At 41.7% G+C, this 22,666-nt stretch overlaps 1 protein-coding gene across 1 annotated transcript in view; it reads right to left on the bottom strand.

Moving 5' to 3' along the window:
- The window catches only part of RASA3 (RAS p21 protein activator 3), a 134,653-nt gene that overhangs the window by 35,757 nt on the left and 76,230 nt on the right, over nt 1-22,666 (bottom strand). The window contains exon 5 of the mRNA XM_064439915.1: nt 22,516-22,592. Coding sequence (XP_064295985.1) covers nt 22,516-22,592 — 77 coding nt within the window. The remainder of the gene's footprint in view (nt 1-22,515; nt 22,593-22,666) is intronic.

Below are 22,666 nucleotides of genomic sequence, written 5' to 3'. Positions count from 1 at the left end.
GATCACACTAAGAGGGTACACACAGGCAGTTGGATACGTTATATTCATAGCTGGATTCTCACACCTATGATCCTGCAGAATAAAGGCTAAGTAACTGGCTTAATACAGACTGCCCCCCATAATGCACTCACTCACAAGCTTCTCATTTGCATAGTCCCTATATGCATAGAAAAGCATTCAGTTGTTATCCTAGATGACTCCTCTTCTCATTGCTAATTCACTAATACTAGTGCAAAAGAGAATTACATTTCATATTCCGGATACTCAGGCAAAATCATAGATCAAAACCATAAAGAAAGTTCAAAAAAACATATTTCATAGGCACTGTGCTGTTTTTATTTCTGGACTTTATTATTTCACTACAAGTTTACCTTCCACACAGACAGAATTTAGAAGCCTCCCAGACGCCTAGTTTAACAAGTGTCTGGCATTGCACAGTGCTACCCCGCAAACAGCAAAATTCTAGCCACAAATTCTATCCCAGTACCAGCTGGAAATGCAAGGTACAAGCTCCAGTAACCCTCAATGTCAAGCAACACACAATATATGTGATTTGGTTGTCTAAACATATGCAACTAGTGCCGTTTGAGATGACTTAGCAGTTTCTTCTCCTGTCCTTTGCTGCTGCTCCAGAAAGGCAGGAGGTACCCATGGTACATGTGTGTTGGACAGCCTGATGCCTCCCAGAGGCCTCAAGCAGACTAGAGGCCTGTTTTCAAGCAGCCAGCTCCTACTCCAAATTCATCCACCCCATCTTACAGACAAGGTGTATGTAGAACAGGCTTTTTTGCATGTGCATTAATACAAGTATTGAAAATTGCAAGAAAATGCTACTTTTTAAATTTAAGAAGGGCAGATGTGAATAGAAAGAACACTTAATGGGGAACTTTACATTACAGCCTTCTGGCAGAGTAGTTAGAAGCGCAGGAGGAAAAACCCCTAAGGTACCAGCAGAAAGCCATTATGAAGAACCAGGTCCAGCTTGATTTTCTTGAGTACAGACCATTTTCTTATGAGACAGACCACTTTCCTTCTAGTGATCTTTACATTAATATGACTATATTCACAGCAGAAACACTATGCCAGTGAACTACAGCATGATCTCTGGTAATTCTAGGATAGCAGATGTGGCTTGAACACATTCCTGTTTGAACAGAACAATTGTACACCAAGTGCTGGTGTCAAACTCCCTACCCCCTCCCCGGCTTCCTTAATACAGCCTGTAAGTTCCTTAAAATGAAAGAGTAACTCAATGGCTTTATAGCAGTCAGCCAGTTTTCTACTGTTGATGAATGGCTTCCAAGCAAGCTCTCATCATACAGGATGAACTATGTGAAATTTAAACAGAGAAAGCATGTTCAGAGAGGGTGTGATTCCTATTTTAATAAAACCAGTCCTTTAAAGAATATGCAGACAATAGAAAGTGATCCCAGGTGGCACGATATACACCTGAGGACATGCAGAGTTTATAAATCACTACACATAAAATCACCAAAGAATTTGAATGATGAAAAGTGTGAAGTTATCTGCACACAAAAAAAATATGCCTGACTATACACATATACAATGATAGGATCTATTCTAATACTGCCACATAGAAGAACAGTTTATGCGTTTTGTGGATAGCCCCCTGTCGTTATCACATCAACCATCAGCAATGGTTAAAAAGACAAAGAGTATCATTAGCTGGTTGGAGAGAATGCAGCAATGTAAATCACTGAGCACTTATCTTGAATTGTGTGTGCTCTAGAAGACATATGGAGAACAACAGGACGACTTCTAAACACTTGTGGCTCTCAGGGGTTTGTACTCTCCACCTCAGAAAACACAAGTTATCCATTCACAAACAGCTTACAAAATCGTGAATGGTGTGAAGAATACTTCCTCACAAAACAAGAATTAAGGAGCACAGAATAAAATTACCAGGCAGCAAGTTTAAAATAAACAAAAGGAAGTATTTTTTCCATACAATGTGTAATGAAATTGCAGAACTTGCAATTATTGCCGTGGGATATCATGGAGGCCAAAAGAATACATGGATTCGAACCAGGACTACAAAAACTCATGGAGTGTAGGTTTGTAGGCAGCTATTAAAGCTTAATGGTCTAGAAGCATCCTCCAGCTCAACCCAAACTGCTGATTAAGAAGGGTGTAACACTGGAGCGATCATACCATATTTGAAGTAACACACACCAGCAAATAGCCAGAAACAGTACTCAGGCTAGACTAGAGGGGCGTTTAACACAGTAGGGTAGTTTTTAGTGTTCTTTGGGGGGGGGGGGGGGGGGAACGACCAAAACAAAACACAAACCGAAAGAAAAAACCCAAATACACAGATGTTCTCACACGGTCATGATGACTTAAGGGTAAGACATTTCTTTGTGTGCAGTTGGAACAAGAAAAGCAAAATCAAGCCTGAAAGAAACAAAATGTGGGAAAACAGGAAACAGACACTGACATAAAGCATGTCCCAAGCTTTTCAGGTAATTTAAAAAGTTATTGTTTAAGGATGTTGGAGAAAGGAGGCAAAAGACTTAAGACACCAGATTTTGAGGAAGGCAGGCCATGTGTGGAGAGAGGCTCATTCTGGTTCTTAGATCTTACTAAGCATTGCGGGGAGAGACAATAAAATTCAACAAGGCATAGGTCTGGTCAACTCATGTTAGTATACCCTCATTAGCTGCAGGAAACTAATCTCAGAGCTGCTTTTGACACAGCCATTTTCTTCAGTCATGGGAAAGCTGCTAGGTAAATCAATGCTCCTCTCCCAACCTGGTACCAAAATATGGGTTTTAATTGGCAAGCAGGAAAAGAGCTAGAATAAAATGATAGCTAATCAGAGACATGGTAAAATTCAGCCTCAGTTCTCCCACATGTGTACCACATTATTAAGACTGACAGTTTGTATTTGGATTACAGTAAAAAAATATGAAACGTATAATAAAGGTATAAACTCTGGAGGGGTGGGGCATGCTGGGAAGCAGTGAATAAAGCCAGTAAAAATGAAATGCCTTTGCTCTAATAATCTGCAGAATTAATTTAACATATGTGTACTAGGATAATGAAAAAAAAGCAGCCTAGGCAATCAAGATTATTCAAGAATTACAAGTCAACTCATCAGGCCCCAGAGGAAAAATGTCTGGTGGCTGCGAGAATCTTTTCTGCCCAACTGGTAATTTCTGATCACTAGCTGTCTCGAACCCAGCTGGGGCAGGACAAGCTGTCCCTCGCAGCTAGCCTGGCTGGGCTGGGCTAAGGTTAGTGCTGGGTCATATAGGAAAACTCTTAATGCAGCTGCCTCACTATATTTTGCTTGTGGTTTATAAAATTAACAGGTTTCAAGGAACAAGACATTTCAGTTTTCAATGTGGTTCATGACCAAACCTTCACAAGGGTAAATAAGCTATGGAAAATTCCCAGAGGGTAGAAGAAAACCTCAAACCCAAACACACCATGAGCATGGCCCTCTTGCCTTTAAATTACATGATTACAGAAGTTGAGAGGGTGGCAGGGGGAGAAGGTTTTGAAAAAGAAAAGATTTTTCAACAAAGACCAAGCAGCTCACATCTGACAGTACAGGCATTCCCTCTGCCTCTGGGTTGCCAACCAAGAGCTGTAGGCTGCAGTCTCTGAGACAGCCCCTACACAATCATACTCAAAACCAGGTTGAACACAGGTGAGCAACATCAGGATGATCCAAGCCTGTGGGCATTCCACACCCCTTCCTTGGAATCACAAAAATTATTTTAAAATTACAGGCTTTCTGCTTAGTTCAGGATGCACACGTGTCATTGGCTTCCTTGTGCACCAGAACAGACAACCAATGCAAAAACAAACACAGAGAAAAGAAAGCAGAAGGGACATAGCTGTTCTGAAAACATGTATCCATATTTACTGTTCTTCCATACTAAATCACTTCCAGTGTACCCAGTCAGGCTCAGTTCTTCCTCCAGTTTCAACCTAGGGTAGGGAATAGCACACCGCTCCTGTTCTTTTTTCTCAAATCAGACTGCTTTCTCACACTGTAATTCCTCAACAGAAAATAAATATATCTTGCTTTTTCTCTACATAATCTTGCTTTCTATCACTGTACATAATCTATGTATTTTAATTGCTGTCACATAAATACTGGGTTACTGGGATCAATCTTAACACTTGGCAAGTTTACTGATGTATCTTATTAATCTTCTATTTCCAGCCTCTACTTGTTCTACCTCTCTTTCACTTCTCTATCTTGAAGTTTTGTCCTATCTCATATGCATATTTTTTGGCCATACTCAGGTTCTTCTCTGCGTCATTTTGAAGACAAGAGACTTCCTCCTCCGTGCTTGCTCTAGTGATCTAATTATTACTTGAACACTCAGTACTTTGTGTGGTAAGCTTGACCAGAGAAGTGTCAACTTAAAAGCAAACTTTGCGGCAGATTTGTCAGAACTGCCATCAAAACAATGCGTCTTTGGCTTATACTAAGTACTTGTTTGGTAAGACATATTCCCCGGCACTGGGTATGCGACTTACTCTCTTAAGTCTCTCTGGATCTTTTTTTGGTCTTTTTTTCTTCTCTTTTCTTCTATTCACTATAAGGTCATTTTGTAACATACCTACTATCCTGAGTACCTTGTCTTCCAGGGGTAACAGAGCCTCTGAATAGTCTCCCTTTGTGAATGGGCTTCACAGGGCACATAAAATAGGTTATTAATCTTTAACTTCATAATAGAGTAGTCCAGTCTTTTTGTCTAGTCTGACAGTAAAGAAATGGTGTTTCTCTTTTCCTTGCCACATTCAGTTCATTCTTGAATGTCCTTATCTTTCAGTGCAGCCTTACTCATTCCAAGTGGTTTAAGAGGAACTTTGAGGTAACGCTACATGTTAGACTTCCACGTGTACCTTGGCCAGCCTCGCATCTGTGCTACCACATGGTAGCTGCTCTCAGACCAAAGAACTGACTTCTGTCTTCCACTGCAAGCAGGAACTGTTCCCAGGCCTCCTCATTCCCTTGGTCTGCGTGTGACCAGGACCTTGCTAAACCAGTCATATCCTTGTGTTTTAGAGGGGCTTTGCCTGGATGTATTGGCATCCACCACTACTAACCGCAAAGGCACAATGCCTACTTCAGAAATTCCCTGAATCTTAAACTTCTGTAGGCCAGGAGCATGCATCACCATATGACTGCTCTCATAATTCTTCATCTCATACTGGACACACTTGGAGACAGCATCCGGAGCTTTAGTCTGACCACATAGTGTATCTGAACTGCTGTTAGTGCACCTTTAGACAACCGCTGCATTTCCTCTTCACTTCCACACACACACCCCTTTTTTTTGCCACGAGGCTGACCAAGTGGCCTGTTTCTTCTAGAATAAAGCAAAAAATTTCACTCTTTACTCAATCCTGGTTTTAAATTTAACTCTGCCCCCACCATCAAAAATACTAAGATAATGATGTCCTAACCTCCTCCAAATTTCTTTACCAATCCATCTTCTGACTATGCCTTGCCCCTGTCCCCAGGGAATAGGGGGGCTAGCAATACTGCATCCATGTATTGAGTCAAGCCCTTGTTCTCTGGATGAAAATTTGAAGCCAAAGGATCACGCCCACTCCCAGTAAGTGAACTCTAGTAAAAGAAGATTTCAAACGTACCTATTCCTTGACTTTTGGAAGCAATCTACTTGTACCAAAACAAACCTTCCCTCTGTTCTTCTCACCTGCATGCTTTTTGTACTGGGAACAGACTAGTTTCTTCTCAAAGTGGTCTAACCTACTGGGAATTGCCCACAGTGATGAGCCTGGGTTCACTTTCATCTTATGTCACACTCAGACACAAACAGTTACAGCACGGCATAGTGTCTGATGACCACTGACCGTGCCTGCTAGAATAAGCCAGGGAAAGGAAAGGATGGAACAATGTCCAAATAGCTATAGCCATACTGAACAAAATACGTCAATGCTTGCTTTATCATCATGATTTTTCAAGCCATTGAAAAATCACTACATTTTTTCATCTCTCTAGGAAACCTGAAACCAGAGTCTTTATCCAATTGTCAGCCACACTGCTGCTCTCATCTATCCTTCCATCTCTTTTACTGTCCCTCCAGGAAAATCACTCCCACTCCTTTAGGAACTCCAGAACTCCAGCAGCACTCTATCCTCTTTGGACAATACCCTCCTCCCTTTGGGTTTGGGGGTTTGTTTTGTTTTGTTTTTGTGAATGAATGTGTTCTGGCTTACAAACGAGAAAACCCTCACCATCCCCTTAACCTCTGAAAGGATTAATGTTTAACTGGAGCTACTTTTCCCCCCCCTTCGCAGTGACAATTCAATTTGCCACAAAGATCTGTGGCACTAAATGAAATCCTGCTCCATTCAAACACCTGGTGCAACTTTACCTCGGACTAGCATTTCACTCAGTGTGTATTCCCTTAAAATAAAGGCTGTACAGTGTTTGATACATTGACTCCGAAACATTTATATACATGACACATTATACACCCAAACCCACCCCCATTTCAGCTTCTGAAATCTGGATAGAGCTTATGCAGATCAGAGGAATAGGCTGTGCAGGCAACTATTTTGATTTTTCTCTTTAGAATACCTTCCAATGGCTCCACACCAAAAGCACAACAGAAACCTTGAAACTCAGAGATTAGAGCTGCAACCCCACATAAGTACTGCTCTATCTTCCCCATTCCCAGCTGAGTTCAGAATAGTTGCAGTCCAGCAAAACATTTAAACATGTTCTTAAACTCATGTTATCCTGAACATAGGTCCCTTCCTGAGCTGACCTTCAACAGGTTTTGCAGCCGTAGGCAGCACCCAGATTAGCTTTTGGTCTTAACTGGAAAGCTCTGTATGTGCACCGTTTCTGTCACACACGCAATTCTTGTTAACAGCGATTTCCTTTGGACAGAGCAGAGGAAAAAGGAATTGACTGTTAATGTTCGGGTTCAACCAAAGATTTCTTTCCCAGTATTTGCTGAAGATATTTTATAGCAAAACAGGAACAAATACTCATACAAAGCCAAGCAATAATACATAGAATGTAAATAAAAGCTAATGAGCACAACCCCTACCCTACTTCCCCAACCTAAACCAAATAATATTAGAGATATTATAGTAAAACTACAGACAATGCAAAAACCTCTTTCATTAAGTGTAAGGAAGAAATACTGTCAATCCATAAACCACCTTAAAACCACCACCATTTCAAAGAAATGCAAAATTTTCTCATGTCAGTAGACATCTAAACATTTCTTAATAGTTTAAAAATCACATGGACTTTTTTCTGCTATTTAATGGGAGCTGTCCTCCACGCTACAGTTCAAACATCCAATTTGCTTCCCAATATTGGCTCTAGAAAGACTTTTAAAACCACACATTTACCGAGTACCATCTGTACTCTGTACTAAATAAAGAGAACAGACTAAAAAGTGGGTGTCAGCCATCCTGGTCTCACAGGACAAGGAGTTAATCCATTAGCAGTTAAACCAGTTTATGAGTCAATTACAAAGAGTTACAAGCTTCCTAAAAGCCACTTCAGAAAAGTTTTTAGTTAGATTAATATTTAAAAAATGGTTACATTATCTTCTGTGACAGTGCCCTGAAGCCTTGAACAAAGACACAAGGTTGCTGAAATTTTGAACTGATACATTACTGGCACCAACATCATCATTTCCTCCTGCCTTGGTCTCGGACTTGCAAGCCCAGTTATTAACAGTGAGTGACAGTTGAATCACAGGAGAGTAAAGAGAAAGGGTAAATAAGGAGAAGGAGTTACTTCCAGCACACGTTGATTTTCAGAGGAGACAGAAGACCCAAAAACAAGTTGCAGCAAAGCAAGATGTATGTAAAAATTATAAGGGAATAGCAACACAAAAGAAGAGGTACAATCAGAAAAGGATAAATTTGCTTAATGACAGTACTATACTGGTTCTTGTAGGCAAAGTAAAAAAAATTGAATTTGATGTAGTATGGCAGGAAGCCGAGGAATGGGTCAACATATCAAGGCAGCAGCAGAAGCATCTGTGGTAAAGCAGCGTGGTAAAGGATGGAAGAGGAGTGAAGCACAAAGCAACAGCAATTACAATATCCACCAAACAATTAAAGCCTGGACAACAGCTTTTAGCTGACCTGACTGTGGCCTATTGCAATATTAAATAGAAGCAGTGAGATACTGACTGTACAGGCAGATAAGGAGAGAAAGACCACCAAAGGCCAAAAGGCAGCATGGGAATCCAACACAGAAAGGCTCTTATGGCTACATAATGAAGCCAGCCAGTGACACAAAAATCTTCCATGTTGTTTTTCTTTGCTTGGAAATGTAGGCCCATCTCAAAATGACACACAGTGTGCTATATGGGATAGACAAGGTTTATGGAAAGCAAACGGCAACAATCTCTGACTTCAGGCCTGTCCAAGCTTAAGCTGCTCCCAGCACAATCCCTCCTTTTAGGTAGTGCCTGCATGTCACTGTATACACGCACAAGCACATAAGCAAAGTAAGCTGCATGAGCATGTCCTGACTTTTCCCCTCTGCCAGCCAGCGAGGGCCATAAGCATCTACAACTATTAGACAGACTGAAAACCATATGACAAGAGGGAAGACAAAAGCAAAGCTAGTTTTGTAATGACTGAAATTCATCCCAAAGACAGAGTGTGATACTTGGCTGGGCAAAAGTTACCAAGAAATCACCCAAAGCAAAAGCTTTTGAGCCTATTGGCAGTGATCTGATTATGAAGCAAGTAAAACAATAAGAGAGGAAGAGACTAAAACCAGAAGCTTTAAAAAACTTATGACAGAGAGAAAGAAATAAGGCACCACAGGTGGTGTGGTGAGTGTCGGGGATGAGTATTCAACTATAAGAAACAAAACAGCAGAACAGAAGCAGCACATCCTTAACTTAGCTAGGGGTTTCCTACCTAACTGGTGAGTAAGGGTTTCCTCCAAAATGAGGAAGGCAAGTCAAACAACTATCCCAGGTTGGCCAAAGATAGTAATATTTTAAGTAAAAATTTGGACATGCTGGTAAGCGAACTGAACAAATAGGCATCTGTAACAACCGGGAGACCATGGAGTACAGCAGACTGGAGGAAAGCACCTAAATCTCATACCACAACACACTCGAACCACAGGGCACAATAACCCTAAATTCTTGGGCCAAGGGAATCATAGAATCACAGAATCATTAAGGTTGGAAAGACCCTTAAGATCATCAAGTCCAACCACTAACCTATCGCTGCCAAGTCCACCACTAAACCATATCCTCAAGCACCACATCTACCCTTCTTTTAAATACCTCCAGGGATGGTGGCTCAACCACCTCCCTGGGCAGCCTGTTTCAATGCTTGACAACCCTTTCGGTGAAGTTTTTCCTAATATCCAACCTAAACTTCCCCTGGTGCAGCTTGAGGCCACTTCCCCTCGTCCAATCACTTGTTACTAGGGAGAAGAGACTGACCCCTGCCTCGCTACAACCTCCTTTCAGGTAGTTGTAGAGGGCGACAAGGTCTCCCCTCAGCCTCTTCTACTCCAGACTAAACAACCCCAGCTCCCTCAGCCGCTCCTCATAAGACTTGCTCTCCAGACCCTTCACCAGCTTTGTTGCCCTTCTCTGGACACGCTCCAGCACCTCGATGTCCCCCTTGTAGGGAGGGGCCCTAAACTGCACACAGCACTCGAGGTGCGGCCTCACAAGTACCAAGTACAGGGGCACAATCACCTCCCTGCTCCTGCTGGCCACACTGTTCCTGATACAAGCCAGGATGCCGTTGGCCTTCTTGGCCACCTGGGCACACGGCCGGCTCATGTTCAGCCGGCTGTCAACCAACACCCCCAGGTCCTTTTCCGCCAGGCAGCTCTCCAGCCACTCCTCCCCAAGCCTGTAGTGTTGCACGGGGTTGTTGTGACCCAAGTGCAGGACCCAGCACTTGGCCTTGTTGAATCTCATGCCATTGGCCCTGGCCCAACGATCCAGCCTGTCCAGGTCCCTCTGTAGGACCTTCCTGCCCTCCAGCAGATCAACACTTCCACCCAGCTTGGTGTCATCTGCAAATTTACTGAGGGTGCACTCAAACCCCTCATCCAGATCATCAGTGAAGATATTGAACGAGACCAGCCCCAACACTGAGCCCTGGAGAACACCACTTGTGACCGGCCACCAACTGGATTTGACTCCATTCACCGCCACTCTCTGGGCTCTGCCGTCCAGCCAGTTTTTAACCCAGCACAGAGTGCACTTGTCCAAGCCGTGAGCAGCCAGCTTCTCCAGGGGAATGCTGTGGGAGACAGTGTCAAAGGCCTTACTAAAGTCCAAGTAGACAACATCCACAGCCTTCCCCTCATCCACTAAGTGGGCCACCTTATCACAGAAGGAGACCAGGTTAGTGTGGCAGGACCTCACTTTCATAAACCCATGCTGGCTGAGCCCGATCCCCTGGTTGTCCCGCATGTGCTGTGTAATGGCATTCAAGATGATCTGCTCCATGAGAATGAATTCCATGAGGGAATACATCAGCTGAGAGTCTGGATGAAGTCTCAACAACTTTTGGGTGATGGGGGTTTGCGCAGAGGAAAGGAAGGCAAGGGAATGAGATGGTTTAATGAGAGCCATGGCACCAACAGAAAGAAAACCCAGCCAGCTTCTTCTCATCCCTACCCAGTCCAAGTATAATGATTTCTGTACTAAGTATGTCCTTGAAGACCCTTTCACATAGGTTCTCACATCATATATTTAATTAGATGTATTATAGTAGCAAATACGCCTTTCTAAATGGAAAAAGCCCAATCCCAAACAACCAAACCTCTGGGGGAAAAAGCTCAAAGTTAAAAAAAAAGAAGTCATTATCTGTGGACCTAGAAAACAATCAAAAGTGCCTTCAAACACTACATGGAGGCTACAACCTTCTGTATTGGGCATGCCTTGCCACACCTGAGGTAGGTGGAACTTTTTAATGCTTTAAACATACAGCTTGAAACAACTCAGAAAAACTTTTGATTACATTTATGTGAATAATCAGATGATCTGGGATCTTGATTAACAATACTTATTATTAAAGGGCAGTGATCTTTCCTACACATGCAATACTTTAATTAAGGAATTCAAGTTAAGCTGATTCATCACCACTACTGCGACCTGATGGCAGTTAAGTTGCCAAATGAGTCCCAAAGTAATGCTGATGCATTGAATTCATTTTGATAAGAGAACCGGGCTATGATTATACAACTTGTGTCACAGTTAACATGAAGCAGAACTGTGGTGTCTTCCTTAGTTATCCAAACAGCAACATACAGATCAGGCTTGTTAATTTTCATTTACCTGAATCCTTTACACTAAAGCAGATAGAGCTATTCATTCCAAGAAGCACAAACATCAGAGAAAATGTGCTTTTTGATGCCTAACACACTTTCCCGTGAAATTAACTGAAAAATCCTCCTCAATGTCTCTGACTTGGCAAGAGGAAAGATCAAATAGGATTCATAAACCATTCATTTAAAAAACAGTTGTCACAGGATGGTGACTTGCCTACTTTGAATCATTCCTCTGGTCCTACAAGGCCACTTACTTCATTGTGACACTTGGTGATGCTAAAAATCACTGAAGTGGGTACTGAAACATCTCACATGTAAAGCAATAAAAGTGCAGCGTTTCAGAGCTAGTGTAACACTTCCACTGAGCAGTTACTGTCCTTTCTTCTTATCAGTACTGGGAATACTGTTATGACTGCTGGTGCCCTTAGCTCCTGCTATAGCCTCTCACTTACAAGGTTCAGCAGAGAAAGGGACCATCTCTGCTGTCGATGTGCTAGTGCTCTGTGCCTAGAGGAATGCACTGTTAATAAAATACAGAAACTGCAGGAAGGTTGTTTTGGGGCCATTCTGTGGAAACACCAGAAGAAGTGGGCCCTGCAGACAAAACTTCCACTAGCAGTAAAACTTTCTTAATAACGCATCATTCTCTGCAACACCATAACTGTAAAGCACCGGACTGCTAAGACTCTCCACAATTTTTAAGATGTTAGGAAAATACCTACATCCTGCCTGATGTTTCCTCTGCTAGAAACGTACAGACATACTGCCTTACAGGTAGCATTTCAGAAAAAAAACAAAACAAAACAAAATAAAAACAAACCATTAAGTAATTTAGACTTTTATGAGTGATGGCCTACTACTGAGTCATCACAGAGCAATACCCAGAAGGTATCTGGAGAGGAAGGCACAGACTTAATGGAAGACAAAATACCTCAACTAATTGGATGGATGGATAGCACACTGTCACACTTTACTTTCTATCCTGAAAGGTCAGTCATGTCCTAGGTTCAGCTAAAACCTACAATATCCCATCCAAAGAAGGCTCTGCTTTACCAAGTGGTGGTTACACTGTTTTTTGTGAAGCACTAAGATCCCTAGTGATGAAACACAATGCAAAGTAAGCACTCTTTAAAAGTTTTTAGTGTCTTGTCACTTTAGATCTTTTTAGGGAAAAACAAGATGCAAATTAGGGCATGGTCAGGTAGGCGTTCTGGTATAACCAGCTATAATTTGCAGCCCACATCAGCTTTATAATTCCAGTTATTGCACAAACAGTTCATACCTACATTAAGTTTCAGCTTGTGTATTGGAACCAAAAGGGATCATTAGGATCACATAGTCTGGCCTCTTTCAAGACCGTAATGAAAGCTCTCACCTAGACAAGTTGTGCAATGAGTTCATGATGTCTACTGCATATCCAGAGCACCTTCTTCAAAGAAATTGAGGCTTAACTCAACGGACTCACAGTGGTTAAAATAGCCTTACAATGTTCTACAGGAAACTGTTCACTGATTAATGATCATGACTCAAAAGTTTTACTGCTTGTTTTTGTTTCCTACTAGGTCAAAGCCTTTAGCTTCCAACCATTGGGTATCACTGTCATAAGAATAAGAAACCATACGATCAGGACTCTCCTCTGAATATTGTGCATACTGTATTTTCACTACTTTGAAGTTTTTCTTGCATAAATCACTCATTGTGAGACGCATTTACTAGGCCTTCAATTCTTCCTGTAGCTCTTCTATGAGCCCTTCCAAGTTTAACAGCATTGTTTTTGGCCTGGTCTCCTAAAGATAGAGGCTTATGAGAAAATGCTTTCTGTCTACATTTGGCTTTTAACCTCCCCCAACAATTTTTTTTAATCAGTTGATTACTTCCATAAAATTTGACAAAGTCGTAGAGATCTTAAAAGATACTCCAGTTCTGTGAATTCTGTTAGATCTAATGGCTGTGCAGAAAAGAGAGCACCACTGGATGTCCTCAGGCAGAAAAGGGCTGTACATGGTGTTCAGCGATTCTCTGTAGCCTTTGACTCAACAGTACATAAATAGCAGGAGTCGGCCATCGCACTGTGCCACCTCTCACCAACATGATGTTTAAGCTAGCAGGGCAAGAAACTGGACAATATGGCAGTGACTGTCGAACAACTAATAGGGTAACACCATATGCAGCCAGTACATCTGCAGCTCTACAGAGTCTAGCTGGACTCTTCCTTCTGTCTGAAGCTGTATGAAATTATTACAAAACCATCAGCTTGGAAGCAAGTCAACTGTAAAATGAGTTAAAATTAATTGCAGGCACTCCTGCCTCCAAAAGCACAACCTCCTTGCCAATTTCTGTGCTCGTTAAAACTGTATCTTACATTTTCTTTCAAAATATTTCCCTTTTCTCTTTTTATTTGAGAGAACAAAATGATTAAAGGGGGAACTAGTAAACTACCTTGTACAGTGGGAAGGAAAAGAGTGGGACAGTGAAAATGACTGATCTCAAAGTGCTATTAAATTCAAAATGTATATTAAAAGACTTTCAATCTTTCCGACTCCAAAGTGCTTTGTAAGTTACAAATACATAATTAGCAACACAGATGAAATATTTCACAATCAACTTCTACAGAAATGCTGGAGAATGGCATCCAAGTCAAAGGTTTACACCAAGGGGCAGGGGGGTTCAGTGGACACCAGGTGATCTTAGCACTGTGGACTCTGGAAAGAGCTTTTTTATAGTGCATAACCAGTTTTACTCCCAGTACAATAATGTACCCAGAAACATGAACGTGATTTCTAGCTCATCTGGATGGAGTAGGGAAAGATACTCTCTCATTATTACCACATACACTGTCAGACTTCTTGCAATAATTTCCTCTCAACAAATAGTTCTGTGAACAATAGAGTTAATGAAGGGCACTTCCTATATATTGGGTACCATGTCTTTACTCTCCTCATACTTGTGAAAAAAAACCAACTTCAACACCTGGGGCCCTGTGACTTCCCCTTTACCCTCCAGCTTCCCCTATTCCTATCATACTTTGATGTCCCCAGTTCCCTGTTCTGCTACCTAAATATCACCTTGGCAAGTGTCGCTCTTGGAGCAATAGATAAAAAACTGAAAAGAAAAAAGCAGAGAGAAGTACAATTTCTAAGTTGCATCCCATCACATTGCCCCTTTAGAAGCTTCAGCAGCATTGGTTTTGGATGGTGCCTGCCACAGAAGCTGTACAAATTCCAACAGTCATTCAGAATGAAACAGCATGTAAATTTACCTTTGTATTATGCTATGTACTGTGTACTTCAAAGAGCCTTTCGATATCGATCATGTTGCAAGGTAGCTAACTGATTTTTTCCTAGGGCCCTACCTCAAATGTAACTGAATTGCTCCAGCTGATCACCATTAAAGGACATCAGGGAAGTAAAAACAGCAAACATTTGGGGTACTGTCAGCACATCCAAGGCGCTAACAGTGGACAGTTCTCAAAAGCCATGCATCTCCTACAAATGCAAATACCACAGGAACGCTCTCTAATGCCCCCAAACCACCCTAACGCTGTGACCTCAAGCACATTTAGAAATTAAGTCATTTATCAAAAGGATTTATGCTTGAATAATTTGCCTCCATTTATAATCCCAGACTATGTTTATGCTCTGTAAAACAGGAAGTACCCTCACGTTATTTAAACAGTGGCACTTACTGTTGAAACAGACATAGAAGAGTTACATTCCAGTCTTGAATTACAAACTCAGTTTTATACATATTCCAGAGAGTCATATGATGACGATTCAATCTCAAAATGGTAAGGACTTTAAAACGTGTTCTGCTGGAGGTGGACTACTGCCAAAGGGTCTAACAGAAAAAGTTGCTCTTGATTAGGATTACAGATAAGAAGATACTTGTTTGTGATTTCAGTAAACAAAGAATTTCATGAACAGTGGATGAGCACTGAAGAAACACTGAATATAAAACCAAAGAAGGGTGAAACTGAAACTTCATTTAGCGGGAAACCTGGTAGCAGGAGGAGGTAGTATTTTTAGATACGGGAAGGTTTGATGGAGAGTGAGCAATTTAAACTTCATTTAGGCTACAAAACAGTCGAGAAGTTTTGGTGGGAATGCAGAAGCAAAGGAGAGGCAGTGTAACCTCGGTGCTACCAGAGCAGGGAGGAAGGAAAAAAATTTATGTACTATGCTAAAGCCTTGGACAGAGATACATATCCATTCCTTTGCTCTTCCCCTCCTTACTACCCAAAACCCACAGTATTGCAGCACTACATGATAAAAATACCAGATATTATGTGATTTAATCTCTTAGCAATTTTCCCCCACCAGTTTGTTATGAAACACATACAAGATTAAAAGCATGACCAAGATGCAATCCTGTAGAAAAAGGCACAGCTCAATGCAGGGTATGCTCTCTAGAGAAAGGAGATTGTGACACATTAATGGATGCATGAGTTTATTGAAAATAAAGCCTTGAAACCACTTCATGCCCTCATTAGCATTCCCAACCAGTAGCAATCAGAAGTCAAAATTTTTCAGAATACTGTGAGATGACCTGATTGATGCATACATCAAACTGACCTGCTTGTAGTCTGCAATACCATTTCTTTCCCTAACTGATTCAGCTCATATTTCAGGCAAGAAAATAAGCTTTATTTGACCCTGAAGCAAGTTCAAAGGTGGCTGTATGCTGTATGTCTCTGCAACAGAGTAGAAATGTCTTTAAACCAACACATAAACATATGCTCTCTAAAACCTGGAAGCAGCAAACTCAAGAGGCAGGGTGGCTCAGGGACCCATTTTGAATGTAGGCAAAGAGTGCCAAGAGCTGTAACATCAGAGGAAGAGCACCCACTGCCAGCCCTGCCTCAGACTACTTCCAGACTCAACAGAAGTTGCAGCCTCGCACCAGGCGAACATACCATAAAGAGCACGAGACTGAGTGGCTGCTGCCTCACATAGTAACAAAATAGCGTCATCAGCACGCTGCCTCCATGAGGGAGCGCCTCCTGGTTCCTGTCAACTTTTTTGTGGAAAACCACCTCTAGTTTGGAAAAGGAAACTAAAGGAAACTATAGTATGGCCCACCACACTCAAGAGAGGAGCAAACCCTGCTCTACACCAATGACAAGTAATCAGAGTCCATGCAACACCAACACCACCTATTAAAGAAAACTGGAATACTGTAAGAGATTAAAGAGGTTGCATCAAGCTAATGGGTTCCAGTGTTTTCTACATTAAAATGGCATTCAGAAAAAAAAATGCAGCACAGAAAAGCATTATCTAAAACTTTGCTGGCTACCCTTCCTGCACTCCCACTTTTCACTCTTATCAGCATCAGAGATAGAGCCACGACAGAAAGCCAACGAAATTTGGTCTTCAGCATCACAGATACAATATAGCCATGCATTTTCAACTTCTCTCTTTAATCCAACCCTTTAGACAGTTTCTTTACCTATTCCTGGGATCTGATAATGATAGTTACCTACAGAAAAGTAATCTAGCTCCAACGTAAACGAGAAAAGCAGGAAGCAAGCTAGTTAGTAAAGGAAAATTCTCAGATGACTCAAAGATGATGCCTATATGTTTTAATTGTACACAAAAGCATTTAAATATATTCCATGATTGAAGGACTAGCTGCACTCCTGTAGCTTTTTCAAGGTGTCTCCAAATGCAATCACAGGTAACAAGAGCAAACCTTCACCAGACAAGATAGGATCATGTTTTCCTGTTACATTAGGATGCAGACTGCTGATCCACAAGTAGGAATGGCCATTATCTCAGCCCTTCTGACTAGACTTGCTATATGTAGCTTTGCCCTTCATGAACTATGACCAGCAGAACATAGAGGCTGACGCTCTGAAATTTTCAAAATGTAGCACCATTTACTTTAACCTTAGAAACTTCACACTGTGTAAGAGAACTTTAAAACAGTTACATAAAGTCAGACTGATTTAGGGTAATGATTACCAACCTGCGAGCAATGTGCTGCCCACACCACTTTCCAGCAAAGCTCATGGACAAGGAAATTAAAATCTATAATGTGAGCAGAGAGGAAGGTCAGATGCTGCCCACCACATGCTCTGTGCTCTACTCACATGGCAGAGAAGCCTGGGGAACCATCACAGAGTCCCAGCACCCCCACCTCTAGCCAGAGACCTTCTGCTTTAACCACACTTGACAAATGACACCTTTCTCCTTACCTCCCTCTTCCTCTTCAGAAGAGCTTTTAAAGCTCTTAAATGCCCACAGCCCAGTCACTGTTCTCTTAATGACCCCTGAAGTGTTTATCTTAGGGATGTCATATCTACTTATTGTTTCCTTTCCTGCTGGCTCTTGCAAACAGCTCATTTAACTTTGTTCCGCATGGTCAGAATACATCTGATAGATTTCTCAAGAGAGTTGCATGGCATTTAAGTTTAATTCATAAATTAATGCAGAGCAGCCACATCTTCCACACCAGAGCTACAAATGCTTCATTTATCAAATAAAATTTCAGCATTGCTAATGTATTTGTAGACTTATGAATCACCTACCAGAAAACTGTGTTACTACATATGAAAGACAGCAGTGGCTACTAAACCACATACGTTATTATTTAGCTATACAGATTTACGGGGGAGGGGAGAGCTCTCCAAAGCAGATGTTTCCAAGCTTTTTTTAAACCTAAGAGACAAGACATAAGACAACACTTAAAGGAGCAGCTGGGGACACTGAATAAATACAGACATTTAAATGTGACTAATTACATACACATGCTGGAATTCTCAAAGGAAGATCAGGGAGCCAGGCTCCCAGCTCATGCTGACTTTCAACAGGAGTTCAGTGGCCTGTTCCTTCAGGCATGCTGGAAGTCAGATGTCATCTTGCTAAATACAGAACGCTGCTTCTAAATGTTGCCTCTGGTAACGTAACGACAGCAAATCATATGGATTTCTACAAAGCTATCTGCAGGAACCCTCCTCTTTACGAAGGCCTGGACCACTCTTCCTAGCCTATGTTGCTCTGTGAGATGGCAAAGTTGTCTGGATCAGCCCAGAGGCCTTAACGCCTCTGGGGAAACACCTTTCTGGGCTAAACACAAACACGCTGCACAGAATCTGCCCTAATGATGGTGGAAAAAACTTTACAAAAGGTCTAGGGCTCATTTCTGAGTACTTCTGTTGTGAAGCGGGAAGGATATCTTATATGGAAAGTGGTGACTCAGAAAAAAATTTAGGGAGAACCACGTGCCATTGTTTTGCAGGTGTATCCATGGAATGTGGGTGCATGCAACTCCATGACTTAGTTCAAACACTTCAACCTGGCACAGCTGCAGAAAGAGCATCCTCCCCTGGTTTCTGCTGCTCATTTTCCTTCCTCTGCATTACAGAAAAAAAAGAATTGTGCAGTTTCTAGGATGCACAGGATTAAGGCCTGATTCAGCTTAAAAAACATGAGGGGAAAAAAAATATAAAAACACACCATTGCTCTGGCAGCTGCCAGGAGATGTGTGTTAGCACAAAAGGGTGGTATATGGACATAAGCAGCAGGAAGCATGAGAAAGTCTTGACCACTTCTTTTCTACGGTCTTAGTGCCTTAAGATGTAAATAAAATTACAGACAGACTTCTGGCAGGTGACAAACCACTTGACAAACAAGATGGCCTTCACTTTACAGACAATGGAAGGAGAGGCCAGATGTTGGTAGCCACAACAAGCAGCAGCTGACTGTGCAGAGGGCCAAGAAAGCTGTGGCTGTAAAGAGCATGGAGGAAGACAACATGAGACCTTTTGTGAGTGAAGGACAGAGAGAGAAGCCAGAACCTACCAAATAAGACTTACTTTCTCCTAGCACTCAAGATGACTCACTACATGGCGCAACAGTAGTTAGTACAAACGCAGTTACATGGAGGTATCAAGCCGCAAAGTCCATACATGTTGTCTTTTACCTGACAGCACTTGGGCAAAGGTCTGTGCTCAGCAGGCTGTAGGTCTGCTCTCTCTGTATGACGTGAACATACAACACATAAGCCTGCATCCTGAGGCCTGTAAAAGGGTCTCTATAAGTCTCTTGTGTCCCAGCTGACAACTGCATCCAAGCTGACTGGGACCATCAGGTTTTGCAGCAGTTCCACAGAGGGAGCCCACAAGTAGCAAAGTGTTCCCAGAAGGAGCGTGAAAAAGTAACAGCTATGGTTCTTACAGAGGATGACAGCAGGAGCTGCCAGGGGACACAAGAAGTCTGAGTGTGGTGCCTGCATCTGTACTGTCAACATAACTTCTAAATCCACTAATGCTTCTCCTTATAATCTCTTTTGCAGAGATTCACTCCAGGAGATTGTGCTGTAGCAGCTGGCAGAGACTAGGGCCTCTGAAGGGCTCTGATGAAGCACAACAGCTTAGTGGTTTAGGGCTAAATGAAAGTATTGAATGCTTCCTAAGGAGAAGCTACTAGGTAACAGTTTTTAAACTGATTTTTTTGTTTCCTCTGCAGAGGCTAAAGGAAGCTCACATGCCTGTTGCATTTTAAAATAAATTAATACTTAATATTCAAGAGCTGAGCACTCAGCAATTTTAATTTGCCCTTCCATTCAGATGAATTTTCCCATCCACCGATCCAGCTGACTGTTCATGGTGTGCAACATGGGACTGCAGGCTGGCTCAGCAAGGCCCCAGCTACTTTCAAGGCCTTCTGAAATGCAGAGGTGTCAGCAGTGCGCACAGGCTCAGAGGGCACACTGGTGAAGACCTCCAGGAAAGCTCATAAGAAAACCGGTTATATCTGAGGCCATTTGTGGGGTAGTGTTTATTCTTTGCAGCTAAGAGTGCCACAAAAAATTTTTAAAAATTAAAATTAAAAAAAGGAAGTCAAGGAAGTTCACAAGACAAGTGTTAGATTCTTCAGAACAGTTTGTTTTTAAGATGAAGTGACTCTATGTTCTTGCTTATGGTTTTATAGCCTCGTCTTACTTGCTCACTGAAACAAATTCATGAGCTGCCCACAAGAAAATCAGTTACCTTCACAAAACTCAATTGGAAGCTGCACTCCCCTAATATACCCAGTGCTTGCTTTTCACTCGTGAACTACCTGTAACAAAGGTTCTGCCCCCCCCACCTTTGCTGCTTTTCCCACTGACAAATTCAGCTATACAGACATTTACTTGAGCATTGCTTAATTACCACACTCTTTTCTTAAATGCCTAAGCACCAGAACCAAACTAGCTATGAACAAACCTCAGTGAGATTTCAGATCATGTGGAAAAACATGCACTGTTGCAGTTTGCTGTATACCTTCCTAAAGCAAACAGTGTGGCATGAAGAAAATGCTGGACTACATTCTGAAGTGCTTTTTCCCACCACCCCCAATATAATCATTGACCCTTTTCTTCATCATTCTCTTTTTCTCACTTGTAAGACACATTGCCATGAAAACCTGCACGGAAATAGCACTACATACTCTAGAAATATCTTTATTTCACAATTCCCTTATCCAAACTGCTAAGCTCTACTCTCACTTACTGCTCAAATAACAAATAGCTGTGGAAACTAGCCAGAGTCAAAGAGTGCCCAGGTCAGCTACAGAAGAGAAGATGACAACGGGAAAAGATGGCTTCTGCAGACAAAAGCTTGCTTGGGCTCTGATTTTCAAGTTTTGTTTCTAAAAGCCAATGTCTGGATTTAAAACAAGATAAAGTCCAAACATTATGATTCAGTGATTAAAACCTCAGGATTTTTCTACGTATTTCAACTAATACATTCTATTTAATGAACAGTACCTTGCAAATCACGGTTACAGAATGCTTCATGAGCTAATCTAAGTGTTTTCTCTGCATTGTAGAAAGTGAACTAAAGAGTCTTCAAATCAAGGCCATACAGGCAAAAATTTGAATGAAGACTAAAAACCTGTCTGGTCAAATGAATAGAAAGGTAGAAAAACAGGCTGCACGCTGCCATACTGTTAAAGTTGTCATTGCCTTATTGCTTTTCATGAAGCAAGAAGCTGCATGTGTTACACATTAAGAAGGACCTTTTCAGACCGTTATTTCTAGCATTTCAGGAATTTCACTTAACAATCCATTGCTACTATAATGTTACCAGGTCTCATTTAGCTGAAGACAAAACCTTTACATGAAAGCTGGCTGTGGCATGGCATACTCTCTCAGAACAAAACAAAGTGAGGAAAACACTTCTGAAGGTCCTTCAATATACCACCTAACTACTGGAAACAGACCATGGTGAGAGTGGAAGGATGTTCCAGTTAATCTATGTTTGCAGAGTCCCAGACATCACAAGGTCTTAACCCACAATTAGGATTCAAAGGATATGGACGGACACCAGCCTATCTTTGTTATTCACTCTGCCTCATCACAGCAGGCTGTGGAGAGGAAGATTTCAAATGTACCTACTTGCAGAGCTCTGGTAGCACCTAGATGGCTAGAGGGTACGTGCACAGCTTATTAACAAAGCCTCAAAGGCAGTAACAAAATCATGTCAAATACTGGTCTGAAAACAGGGCTGGTCAGAACTTACCTAGCAGGGCATTTTTTTATTGACATAGTTGCCAAATAGCCAGAACTGTATAATGCCAACACTCTGATTTTGACAGCTTTTCTGCCAGACAGATAATACAAAGCAGATTCCTGACAGAAGCCAGCCAACTCTGCCACTCCTCCTGAAGTAGACACCTGAAAGGCTTTGGTGTGGTCACACAGCAATGGCCTTCCAGACTGCTCCTCAGAGGAAGGCAAGATCTTGATTCCCATCTGAGTCCTGTGGCTTCTAGGTTTCAATCCGTTTGAGTGAGATTAGATGGTTGATTCTGAGACCGCTTTAATAAACTGATGGCAGACTTGTTTGTTAAGTCAGTTCGGTAACACCCGGTCACAACACAAGTTGCGCTACAAATTTGCTTATCTGGTAAGGTCCTTAATGCAAATCAGAAGGACATTAATATTATCCTTTGATGTTTTTTTAGTATTTATGCCATGACTAAATTGGATTAGTGATTTATTAGCATTTAAGACTATTAGGAAGAAAATTATGTAGATTATGTGGAGAGAAGGAGAAGAGAAAATGAAAAAAATCTCACATCCTATAAATTCGTAAGGATATCACTGATTAAGAACTTCCAATGTCCGATCAATGTTTTGATTCTTCCAACTGTTTTTACATTAAATATTGCACACTATCTATAACCAGTGTGTTTTTCATAACTCTGCAGTTACATTTCAAATCCTACCGTGTTGCAAGCTTATGGCAGACTACACCAGTATCTGTTATGACTTCACTCAGTCTCAGCTCGAGGTGGACCTTCCCCTGAAACACATCAAAAACACCATATGAAAAGTTAGTTTATGCATAGCCAGCCACACCATTCCAACTTAAACCAA

The sequence above is a fragment of the Phalacrocorax carbo genome, chromosome 1, assembly GCF_963921805.1.
Source record: "Phalacrocorax carbo chromosome 1, bPhaCar2.1, whole genome shotgun sequence".
NCBI lineage: Eukaryota > Metazoa > Chordata > Aves > Suliformes > Phalacrocoracidae > Phalacrocorax > Phalacrocorax carbo.
The sequence above is the reverse complement of the archived record's forward strand: the minus strand, read 5'-3'. Positions and strand labels throughout refer to the sequence as shown.